This window comes from Telopea speciosissima, chromosome 8, assembly GCF_018873765.1.
Source record: "Telopea speciosissima isolate NSW1024214 ecotype Mountain lineage chromosome 8, Tspe_v1, whole genome shotgun sequence".
In the NCBI taxonomy this organism is placed as follows: domain Eukaryota; kingdom Viridiplantae; phylum Streptophyta; class Magnoliopsida; order Proteales; family Proteaceae; genus Telopea; species Telopea speciosissima.
In genome coordinates, this window is record NC_057923.1 from 6,748,318 (window position 1) to 6,760,634 (window position 12,317).

General features: G+C 43.1%; 1 protein-coding gene across 1 annotated transcript in view; it reads left to right on the plus strand.

The window, feature by feature from the left end:
- Positions 1–1,237: 1,237 nt before the first annotated feature.
- The window catches only part of LOC122671218 (PH, RCC1 and FYVE domains-containing protein 1-like), a 107,956-nt gene continuing 96,876 nt past the window's right edge, over positions 1,238–12,317 (plus strand). Inside the window, exons 1-5 of the mRNA XM_043868330.1 lie at positions 1,238–1,328; positions 1,433–1,542; positions 2,110–2,190; positions 2,370–2,555; positions 2,661–4,781. Coding sequence (XP_043724265.1) covers positions 1,238–1,328; positions 1,433–1,542; positions 2,110–2,190; positions 2,370–2,555; positions 2,661–4,781 — 2,589 coding nt within the window. The remainder of the gene's footprint in view (positions 1,329–1,432; positions 1,543–2,109; positions 2,191–2,369; positions 2,556–2,660; positions 4,782–12,317) is intronic.

The following is a 12,317-nucleotide window of genomic DNA, read 5'->3' on the forward strand; positions in this document are numbered from 1 at the left end:
ATTTACAAAGGGGGAGGCAAGGCTTGAAAGAGGCAAGGGAAGACCCCCAAGGAATCACAAAGACAAATTTTAAGACAACGACGCACCAGAAGGAGGCCAAACAAGAAAAAAACCAAACCAAGACACATCGAACAAGCTCAACTTCAATTTAGAGAGCACGAGACGGAGAATGAGCGACCCAACTGATGACAACTAGATGTCGTGGCAGAGAGCATGGTCACGGATAACCTTGCTTAAAGGCAATGTCTTCTTATTGTTGGGTAAGGAATAATCTAGGGAGAACCGTTTCTTGGGGTAAGGAGGGGAACTTAGTGTCATGCCGACGGTAGACATAGAGGGGGAGGGGAGGGGAACTTGTGTCATACCGATGGTAGACAAGGAGGGGGGTTGAAAATAGTTTGATCATGCTGACTTTTGGTCCAGGCAATCTTTGAGATCTAATCTGTTCTTGATTGCATAGTTATCAAGGCGGGAAGGCGACCATGGCGTTTTAGAGGGTCAAAAAGCAAGGCGACAACGCCATGGCAGCAAGGCGCCCAAGGCATCCAAGGTGATCAAGGAGCCTGGACGCCATGGCGTTGCCTTGATAACTATGCTTGATTGTGTTTAATCCTTTGGAATGTGAAACAATAGGTGAACTATGGGCGATGCAGACCCATTTTACAGGCCCTGTGACATATGACTCAAGCGCATCTGATAAGGAAATGGTTGGCCAAGCTCTTTTCCGAGCTCATGAAAACTTTTTCAACTAGTGAGAAAAAAAAATTCAACTCAAGAGTGTTCACTTCCGAAAACTTTCCTAACCCTATTGAAACTCTTAAAATTAGAACTGTAAAATAGGGAACTGAAGGAAAGAGATTTCTGGCACAGCTATGGCCAGAAGTGAATCCAGCAGATACAGCCATAACTGCCATATGGAGTAATATTTTAACTGTTGGATAGATATGAGGAACTCCATGGATAGGCTATGTATGGTGGCCCAACTCAAACGTGCTCACCACTTATGGGGATTTCCCATCCCTTCTTGTTTTTTCAACAATATCTGTACTTGAATAATCACTGTTAGTTTACTGCGTTAAATGCAAATAATCTACATGATCAACATTCATCAAAAGTGACTTGTAATTATGGATTTATTCAGTTCTGGAATATGTTTTTTGGCTTTGCAAGAGAAAGAACTTAAAGAGATTGAAGTATAAGAAAAACATTCACTAAATAGTCTTACTTGTTTTTAATCATGAATGAACAAGTGAAGCTAAAAACTCTGTGGGCAAGAGTCCTGATTATGGCTCCTCTGGCCTTTCTATGGCTTGAGCCATCTTATGCATGTGAAAATGATAATGTTCTCAATCGTCTGGCTCTAGGCCTCAATTTATCTCCTGTTGCTTTATGAATACATGTGTTAAATTTCTCTCTCTTCCATCATCTTAAGCTGATGAGCTCACTTTTCAGGATGAGTCTCTACTGATATGGTATTCTGGCAAAGCGGAGAAACAGATTAAGCTAAGTCATGTATCGAGGATTATACCTGGGCAGCGTACTGTAAGTTCATGAATCAATTTCTTAGGATGTAAGAGTAGTGATTACTTTTAGTCAGTAACCATAGGTTCCAGGCAAATCTCTGTACAGTTCCTCACAATTCACCAAATTTCTACACTAATGATCATCATTAGCTCCCTTTATTGAAGTAGAAATGAATTTCTCCATTGCTATGGTTTGGGTGAGGGGCCCGGGGGAAGGGGGGGGGTGCAAAATCTAAAGCAAGTAAAAGAAATTGATCAAAAGAAGAAGAAGGCCTTCATTGGCCTTGGCAGATCATACAGAATTTTTATTTAGGTTCTGATAGTTGATAGTTGATGTCCATGAGGTTCAGCTTGAATAAGCTCTCTCTCTCTCTCTTTCTCTCTCTCTCTCTCTTGCACACATGCAGTCATGTATGCACGCATAAATATACTTTCATTATCTTACCATTTGCTTTATTTGGAAACCACACACACACACACAATATGTATATATATATACACAATATATATATATATATATATATATCATTATCATACCATTTGCTTTATTTGGAAACTTGAGATGTGTTTATGGGTGTGATTTCAGGCAATATTTCAGCGATATCCAAGGCCTGATAAGGAATACCAATCTTTTTCCCTAATATACAGTGATAGATCCTTGGATTTGGTGAGTTTCTGTTTTCTGCCCAAATAATTTGCTCAGGATCACTAGAACTTGTGCCTCCCCCCTCCCCAGTGCAGTTAAGCTGTCTCCTGTTAGCATGTCTTTTCGTAAATTTAAGGATTAAGGTCTGATTCCGTCTTACACACCTAACTGTTCTGTTCTACATCATGATCTTATGACAGATATGTAAGGATAAGGATGAAGCCGAGGTCTGGTTTGTTGGCCTTAAGGCATTGATTACACGTGGTAGCTACCGCAAATGGAGACCTGAACCAAGGAGCGATAGAATTTCAGCTGATAGTTCAAACTTCCTTACTCAAGGAAACTCCCCCTTGGGACCAAGTGGCAATAATGATTTCTTCCAAAAGGTCTTCAAACTTTTATTTTTATGAAACTTGTGATCTATTATTGATGTTATTATGTTTTTTTTTAGTTACATTCTCCTGCAATTTTCTCTTAAAAACTTATCACAGGATCCTGGAGAGACTCAACGAATTCTGCTTCCTTGTGAGAGCCTTTCACAGATTGGTTTAGGAAAGGCATTCTCCGATGTGATATCATATACTGCTGTTGCCAAGGGTCCCATCCTTTCAGAGTCAGTTTCCAATTCTTTCGGCTCATTTTCATCTGGTGCTGATAATTCTAATGGTCGGGGTTCTACAGTAGATAATGTTAGAGTTAGTTTATCTAGTGCAGTTAGCTCATCGAGCCAGGGATCTGGTCCTGAAGATTTTGATGCGTTAGGTGATGTTTTCATCTGGGGAGAAGGCCTTGGGGATGGGATCCTTGGTGGTGGTACTAAAAGGGCCGGAAGTTCATTTGCCACCAAGATGGATGCGCTTTTTCCAAAGGCACTACCATCATCAGTAGTACTTGATGTCCATAATATTGCCTGTGGTGGTAGGCATGCTGTTTTAGTCACTAAACAAGGGGAAATCTTTAGTTGGGGAGAGGAATCAGGAGGTAGGCTCGGGCATGGAGTAGAAGCTGATGTTTCCCAGCCAAAGCTCATTAACACTCTCAGTGGCATGAACATTGAACTAGTCACATGTGGGGAGTATCACACTTGTGCTGTTACATTGTCTGGAGATCTTTATACGTGGGGTGATGGTAGTCACAATTCTGGTCTTCTTGGGCATGGAAGTGAGGCAAGTCACTGGATCCCCAAAAAAGTAAATGGTCAAATGGAAGGGATACGGGTTTCATCTGTCTCTTGTGGACCTTGGCATACTGCCGCTGTAACATCTTCAGGACAACTTTTTACATTTGGGGATGGAACCTTTGGTGCCTTGGGCCATGGAGATCATAGTAGTACTAGCATGCCAAGAGAAGTTGAGACTCTAAAAGGTTTACGGACAGTGGGAGTAGCTTGTGGTGTTTGGCACACTGCTGCGGTTTTGGAAGTCATGGATGAGTCATCTGGTTCTGGTAACTCCGCATCTGGAAATCTCTTTACCTGGGGAGATGGGGATAAAGGCCGACTTGGGCATGGTGATGATGAACCTAGGTTAGTTCCAGAATGTGTTGCTGCTTTGGTTGGTGAAAGTTTTTCTCAAGTAGCCTGTGGACATGACATTACAGTTGCTCTTACATCCTCGGGACGAGTATTTACAATGGGAAGTACTATTAATGGACAGTTGGGGAATCCTGAGGCTGATGGAAAGCTTCCTACTTGCGTTGAGGGCAAGCTTGGCAACTGTTTTGTAGAGGAAATAGCTTGTGGCTCTTATCATGTTGCTGTTTTGACCTCTAAATCTGAAGTTTACACTTGGGGAAAGGGGGCAAATGGCCGTCTAGGACATGGAGACAATGATGACAGACATATGCCTACGCTTGTTGAAGCTCTGAAAGATAAACAAGTTAAGAGTGTAGCATGTGGTTCAAATTTCACAGCTGTCATCTTTATTCATAAATGGGTCTCTAATGCTGATAACTCATTATGCTCTGGTTGTCGCAATCAATTTGGCTTCAGGAGAAAACGCCACAATTGTTATAACTGTGGGCTGGTCTTTTGCAAAGCGTGCAGTAGTAGGAAGTCATTAAAAGCTTCATTGGCTCCAAATATGAACAAGCCCTACCGTGTATGCGATGATTGTTTTGTTAAACTCAAGAGGGTTGTGCAATCCGGATCAACCTCTCCCTTATCAAAAGTTCAAGGTGGATTTTTACAGAATATTTCCAGTGAGGTGGTAGAAAAAGAGAGTTCTGATTCTAGATTACATGGTCAAACCACGAGGCTCTCCTCAGTTAACTCTTTCAAGCAGGCTGAAGTCAGACAGTCAAAGTGCAACAGGAAATCGGAAACAAATAACAGCCGTTTCTTACCCTCCGCGAACAGAAATTTTCAATGGGGGAACTTTTCTGTGTCAAAAACGTCAACCTCCTTGTTTGGATCATCAAAGAAAATGATTTCTGCATCGGTTCCTGGTTCAAGGGTGGCTTCCCGGGCAACATCTCCCTTATCCAGAAAGCCTAGTCCACCTCATTCTGCAACATCCACACCAACACTTATAACATCATCTGAAATCACTGCTGATGATCCAAAGCATACAAATGACAGCATCGACCAAGAAATTACTAAGTTGAGGGCACAGGTAACTGCTTCTTTAATGCAAATTATGGCATTGTTACATTTTAAGGTTGTAGTCATGCTTACTATTCTACTTGTGATAGGTATGTTGCTTCACATTGCGTTTCCAAGGTATTGTCTTGCTAATATGTCTATTACAAATTTACAACAATGTTTTTTAAAAGATAGGACAGAAAATCTCTGATGATTGTTTTCTTCTGTGATTTTATTTGAATCGTGGTCTAGTTCTAATAGATGGCTCTGGTTGTCTAGTTACCCAATGATTATGTTATTACGATATGCCTATTCTTCTTGGACTATTTAAAACTATTTGTCATCAAAATTTTAGAAGATATTCAAAGGGATACATTTTACACAGTTCCTTCAGAAATAATGTTCACTAATTTTTTTTGGAAACTTCCCTCGGTTATGCTAGTCCCAAGCTCTTCCTCTGTCTCTCCCTGCTGGACTCTCCGGCAGGTCTCCTGATTCCTTCCTTCGTCTTCTCCTTCTTGTATGGCTTCCCCCTGTCCTGCCCCTGCTTCCCCCTCTCCTCCCTCTGCTTCTCCTCTACACCCCTCCGCTTCCCAGCCCCTTCCTTGGAGTTCCATCCTCGTTGCTGGCTCCTCTCCTAGCTCAGATGGACTGCCTCTGCACTTTGTTCCACCTTCTTCTGCTGGCCCTTTGAAGGTGGTCTTCTGTCCTCCTGAACTGCTCTCGGCTGAAGCTAAACTTTGGGAAGACTGCCTTGTAAGTAACTTTCTGGGTCCTCGACCTCCTTTTCCTATTGTCAAATTGTCCCTTTCCAAGCAATGGCGCCCTCAAGGTACTCTGGATACCTTTCTACTCGACAATGGGTTCTTCATCTTTAAATTCTCCTCCTCTCTTGACAAGGCTCGTGCCCTGGAAGGTGGACCTTGGCTGGTGGATAAAAGGCCAATTTTCTTGCGTCAATGGACTCGCCAAATTCAGCTCAGGCGACTGGACCTTTCCTCCATTCCTCTGTGGATTTCTTTGCCAGGATTGCCTCTTCATTTCTGGTGCACTGATGGCCTCAGTCTGATTGGCTCTGCTTTGGGAAAACCTCTATTTTCTGATGTGCGCACTCGCAGGAAGGATCGTCTAGCCTTTGCGAGAATTTGCGTCGAAGTTTCTGCAGAGGAGTCTCTCCCTGCGTTCATCACTGTCAACGAAGGTGAGGGCTACTCTTTTGAATAGGAAGTACACTATGACTGGCTACCTCCTCAATGCCTGGTTTGCAAAACCTTTGGCCATGACTCCCAGCACTGCGCTCCTGTCGTCAAGCCCTTGGATGCTGATGTCCCTGATCCTGGCTGCAACTCTATTCCTTGGCTGGCGATGGACCTGCTATTTCTGTTGGAGTTCCCACGGATAGGCCTGCGCTTTTGCCTAATGGTGGAGCCGAGGCGCTGAATCTCCACACCAAGGTTGCTCGTTCCGCCTCTCGAGGCCGTTCAAGATCCAGATTCCGGCACCGGAATCAACGATGGAAGAAGAAGAAGCCACCGGAAAGCACCAAGGACCAGTCTCAATCGCTGCAGCAGCCCTGATCAGATGGACATAATCGATTTAGCCTCCTGGCTACGGCTGAAGACTCTGAGCCTCTCTCATGCCCCAAGAAACCACAATTTGAGGTTCTACCACGGAGCAGATCGCGCATGGCAAAAGATCCTGCTGTCGAGACTTCTATTCTAGGCTTTGGCTTAGAAAACGATGCTGCTCTTGCTCTAAAGTCGTCGTCTACCCCTTTGGTAAGCTCTGCTACTATCTTGAGCTCTGGCTTTTGCGATTTGACCCTGCCTGCTAACGGAGAAACCCTTCCTCATCTTTCTCCTACTTTATCGAACCCCATGACACCAACTTCTGCTGACTTGGATCAGGTGGGGCCCTCTTCAATTGACCTTCTTCCTCCAAGTGGCCACATGGGCTCTACCTTGATTGCTCATCCTCTTGAACCGGGTTCCTTTAACCCTGGCCCATTTGCCCCTTTACCCATTTCCTCCTCTGGGTCAGGTTGCACCAACTTAAGCACTTCTTCCTCTCGGGCGGGTTTTAACTCTCTGTTGGGACCTGGCCCAAGCCCGAAGAACCCATCGTCTTCTTCACCCATTTCTCTTACCTCCCCTGTTTTATCTCGTGAGCTCCTCCCTCTGCCTCACACTCCTTCTGCTCCCACTGGTAGCTCTTATCGCCGGCGGCACCATAGTGAAACCAGGTCTGGAGCTGTGCTGACCAGGCTCCTTGAGCCTTCGCTGCCCCTTCAACCTTTGCCCCAATGATTCATGGCACTGTCTGGAACACTCGCGGGCTCAACTCTCCTGCGAAGCAGGCTGCTGTTCGTTCACGTATTAGAGCATCTCGCTCGAGCTTTTGCTGCCTCCTGGAAACACATATTAAGGAGCTCAACTCTTCCAAAATCCTTGCCTCCATTGCTCCAGGTTGGTCTCTGCTTTCCAACTACATCCACCATGCCAATGGCCGTATTTGGCTCCTGTGGGACCCCAAAAAAACTTCCATCTCCCTCTCTGCTTCCTCCTCTCAATACCTGCATACCAAATTCTCTGATTTCTTGGGCCATTTCTCCTTTCTATTCTCGGTAGTTTATGCTGAAAACTGTCCTGCTCTAAGGACTTCTCTATGGGCTGATCTCAGATCCTTTGCTAACCAAATTGGGTCCCGGCCTTGGGGTCTGGGAGGAGACTTCAACATTATCCATTACAGTCATGAAGAACAGGGGGGAGACTGTAGAAACAGATTTGAATTAGGTTAATGCTTGGATGATTAGTTCATCCCAAGCACATTGTCTTTATAACTATAATGAAATAGTAAAAATAATTACATAAGCAATGTGGGATTAAACCACATAAGAAACTAAGAAATAATAAAGGAAAAAAGTCCAGAATACCCCCACGGTATTCTGGCCCAATATGACTAACACTCCCCCTCAAGTTGGAGCATATATATCATGCATGCCCAACTTGACTAAGATAGGATGAAACAGCTTGCTACTCAATCCCTTAGTGAACACTCAGCTAGCTGATCAGAAGACTTCACAAAGGGAACACAAACGAGGCCAGCTTCAAGCTTCTCCTTTATGAAATGTCGGTCAACCTCCACATGTTTCGTGCGATCATGCTGGACAGGGTTATGAGCAATACTAATGGCCGCATCATTGGAAGATGGACAGCAACACCAATATCCTGCAATAACCCTCTAAGCCACAGAAGTTCACAAATTCCTTGTGCCATTGCGTGAAATTCGGCTTCAGCATTAGACCTTGCCACAACATTCTGCTTTTTGCTCCGTCATGTGACAAGGTTTCCACCCACAAAGGAACAGTAGCCAGAGATAGATTTCCTGTCAGGAGAACCAGTCCAATCGGCATCAGTATAGGCTTCAACCTTCAGGTGACCATTGGCAGATAGAAGAATTCCCTTTCCTGGAGCACACTTCAAGTACCTCAAAATACGACGGACCGAATCCATATGAGAGGAATATGGATCATGCATGAACTGACTCACCAAACTCATAGGAACTGCAATGTCAGGGCGTGTGTGGGAAAGGTAGATTAGTTTGCCTACTAATCGCTGATACGTACCCTTGTCAACCGGCTCACCCTCTTTCTCCCTAAGTTTTGTAGTAGCTTCCATAGGAGTATCTGAAGGACGACAGCCAAGTAGCCCTGTCTCGGTCAATAGATCAAGGACATATTTTCTTTGAGAAAGAAAGATGCCCTTTGAAGATTGAGCAACTTCTATCCCTAGAAAATATTTTAGGGGACCAAGATCTTTGACCTCAAACTCACGGCCAAGAAGAATTTTCAAATCCCTGATTGCAGCATCATCATTACCAGTGATCACAATATCATCCACATAGACTACGAGTGTCACACCCCGGCTCGGTTCATAAGGGCCAAGTGTGCCAGGATGTCCTTGACATCCAACCAAGATCACCATGCAGTTCTCTATTCGCAGTTTCAGTCACAGTATAATTAAATTAAGAGCAGCGGAAGCAATTTAATATGAAATAAGACAGTAATTAAAGGAAACTAGTGATAACAGTTGTATTTATATATATATGAACATGCTCTTACATCAGGGTTACACAGTTAGTTCACAGAAGGTGTAACACTAACTAAGCCAAAAAGGATATATACATAAGTACTACAAAAAGTAATATAAACAAAAGGAAGGGAGGAGCCTGATCAGTCTGGGAGATCAGGAGAATGAGCAGTCGTCGCAGGAGCACGAAGCATCGTGCTCCACCAGAACATAAGGATCAACTCCGCGATCAACAGGAGAATCCTGAACAGTAGGAGTCCCCAAAGGAGCACAAACAGCAGCGATAGAAGTCTCATCTGTAAAAATAGAGTGATCACGAGGGGTGAGCTCTCAACTGAGCCCAATAAGGGAATGCATGCAAACATATCGCAGCAATTATGATGAATGTCTTAAGTAGCATGTCCTAACATGGATACTAAGTCATATGTGGTATAAGTACTACTGTAGTAGATGCTAACCTCGAAGAGAACCTGCCAGGAAAGCATGACACAAGGCAGCTAACCCAACAGACCCCCAATGACCAACCGGAAAACATGACACCAGGCAGTTCCAGACATCGGTCACCCGAGCGAAACCATTCTACCACGGTGAGGACCCGCCAGGAAAGCATATTGCCAGGCAGCTAACCCAACAGACCCTCAATGACCAACCCTACTGTTTGTTCCCACAGCGGAGTACACACGCTAACATGGGACAGTGAATGGTACCCCGGCATACCCTTCGGCTGTACCACGGGTTGTCCAACACCTTACCCCCTGTTGGTAAGGGGCGTAGTACTGGGTTATGATAAAACAGCCTAGCCCAGTGCAATCTATGCATGATAACACATGTATGTATAACTGAATTTAATAGAACAATACTTTTCCAATAATAGTCATCAGTAACAAGTAGATATCAATGCAAATGCAAGATGCCAATGCAACCTAAATCATATGCAGATTCTAATGCAATAAATAAAAGCTAATAAACTATATGAATAGGATAATTTTGATGATGTATGACATGGCAATCAGAACAAAACAAATTAAAATGATAAACACTCCAAAATTTAAGGTCAGAATTCCCTTACCTGTCTCTGTAGGTAAGGTCTCAATAATTACCCTCCAAAATAGCCCAGCAAAATAGATAAACCAGCAAGAATAGACTGGAAACAGTCCCTATCAGCAGAAAATCAGCAATGTTTGGAGGTTAGAGCATAGCCAAGAGATCAGTCAAAGGCATCAGGGGTATTTTGGTCAGAAACGGCTGAACCGGCTGAACCGGCTGTCCGGTTCAAGGGGCAGAATTAGGGGTTTTACTTTAAATGGGCAGATCTTAACATGCACAGTCCCAATTTCTGGTTTCAGATAATAATTAAGGTGGGTCATTTCACTAATTTGTTGAATTTCAGATTTAATACTAAAATTAGGGATTTAGGTTAATTAATTCTCAAATTAATGATTTAGGGCTTATAAATTGGTTCATGGAACCTGAAATTAGATTCAGCAGAGAAACAGCCCTGAAATTTCAGGTATAACAGAACCTAATTTGTTCTAAATTAGGTTTATGTTGGTAGCATTCCTATTTTTAAAGCTTAGTTTACATATTTTAATGGCTGCCATGGGTTAGGACTGGGTTAAGGCTTAGGATTAGAGAAGAAAGAGAAGAGAACAGCAGAAATTTAAGGACCTACCTGAAATTGACGGTGATATCAGTGTGACAGCAGTCCTAGATTGTGTAGGAAGAACTCCAATTGCACTCTCAAGCTTCAACTCCAAGTGTAGAATCAAAGCCCCAACGTATGATGTACTTCTCTCTCCTTCTTCTTCCCTTTTTCTTCTTCTTTCTCTAAGTTTCCCCAAGGCTCTCAAGGCTGGATCGATTCTTCTTATGTTTAGATAAGAGGAAGAAGGAAAATAGAAAGGGGGGTTTATATATATGCATCATACTTAAGCACTAAGGGGTAGGGTGGTAATTTGAGTATTAATTATTTCTATAACTAATTTATTAACCTCTTAGATTGATGAATAGCGTAATTGGTTTATATTTATAGTGGTTGAGTTAACTAAGGCATATTTGGCCTTTTAATGTAAAATCAGCTTTTAAAACTAATTTTTAAAATTGTTTTTAACCAGAATTTTGTACTTATTACCTTAATGTAATTATAGAATGATGTCACATGACATCATGGGTAAACTGGGTACGGGTAATTACTTGGAATTGGAATCTCCACTGGGGATGTGGGTCCCACAAGGATAAAATGACCAGAATACCCCTAAAAGTCTAATTGGTCATATAATCGGCATACGAATACACAAATAAGTTCATACTTACAATAAGTTAGTTAAGGGATAGGTTCTGCATCCCCTCCAGGTAGCATATCTGACACAGGTAGCTCAGATGCGGGACCCCACTACGGTTCTCTGACTCTAGAAGGGCAGGTTGAGAAGACTCCTCCTCGGAATCCTCCATAGGTGTGTCAGATGGTTGGTCTAGTACCTCGACCGATGCAGCCCATAACATTGAAGCAAGCATCGACACAGGACTGGAACCTGAAATCACACAAGTTCCAAAAATTCAAATTTATTGCGGATCTTACAACGAGAAGAGTAACCTTGTCACCAAGTCGTCTGATAAACAAAGTGTGATCAGCATTGCTTTGCTTGTAACCTGCTGAAATCATAGCCTTATGAAATCTGCCAAACCAGGCCCTGGGTGACTACTTCAAGCCATAAAGGGCACGCTTCAATTTACAAACCTTGCCCTTAGTCTTGTCATCAGAGAAACCAGGTGGAATGTCCATATATACCTCCTCCTCAAGCTCCCCATAGAGAAAGGCATTTTTGACATCTAACTGCTGAAGATCCCACCCAAGATTTGTAGCACAAGATAATAACACCCTGACAGTGTTGAGCTTTGCCACTAGTGCAAAGGTCTCCTGATAGTCAACTCCATAAGTCTGAGTGAACTCCTTTGCAACCAAACGTGCCTTGTACCTGTCCACCGAACCATTGGCCTTCTGTTTAACTACAAAGACCCATCTACAGCCCACTGGTTTTTTCCTTGGAGGAAGAGCCACAAGATCCCATGTATTATTTTTGTGTAGTGCCTAATAAAACACTGGTCTATCATTGGTTGCATGTTTGCCTAATAATTCGTTGTTGTAAAACATCCTAGGGATGCCCTGTTTTTTGGGTTATTTTCTGTAATCTGAAATCAGCAATTAATCTTAATCTAGCTGTGGGATCTGGGTGATCTTTTGGGGTGTTAAAGACCTTGCTTGGGTTGACCTTTGACCAGGGTATGAGTTGATCAGAACCTCTGATCTGGAGTAATTTGAAATCTCCCTATTCTGCACTTTTATTTATCCAGCTTTGATTCTTTTTTAAGTAGTCTTAATCCGGCCCTTAGATTACCATCATCTTGTGGGAACTTGTTCCTCTATTGGGTTACTATAATCCAACAATTCCAATGTTCATCAGAGTATCTGATTGAAAGTA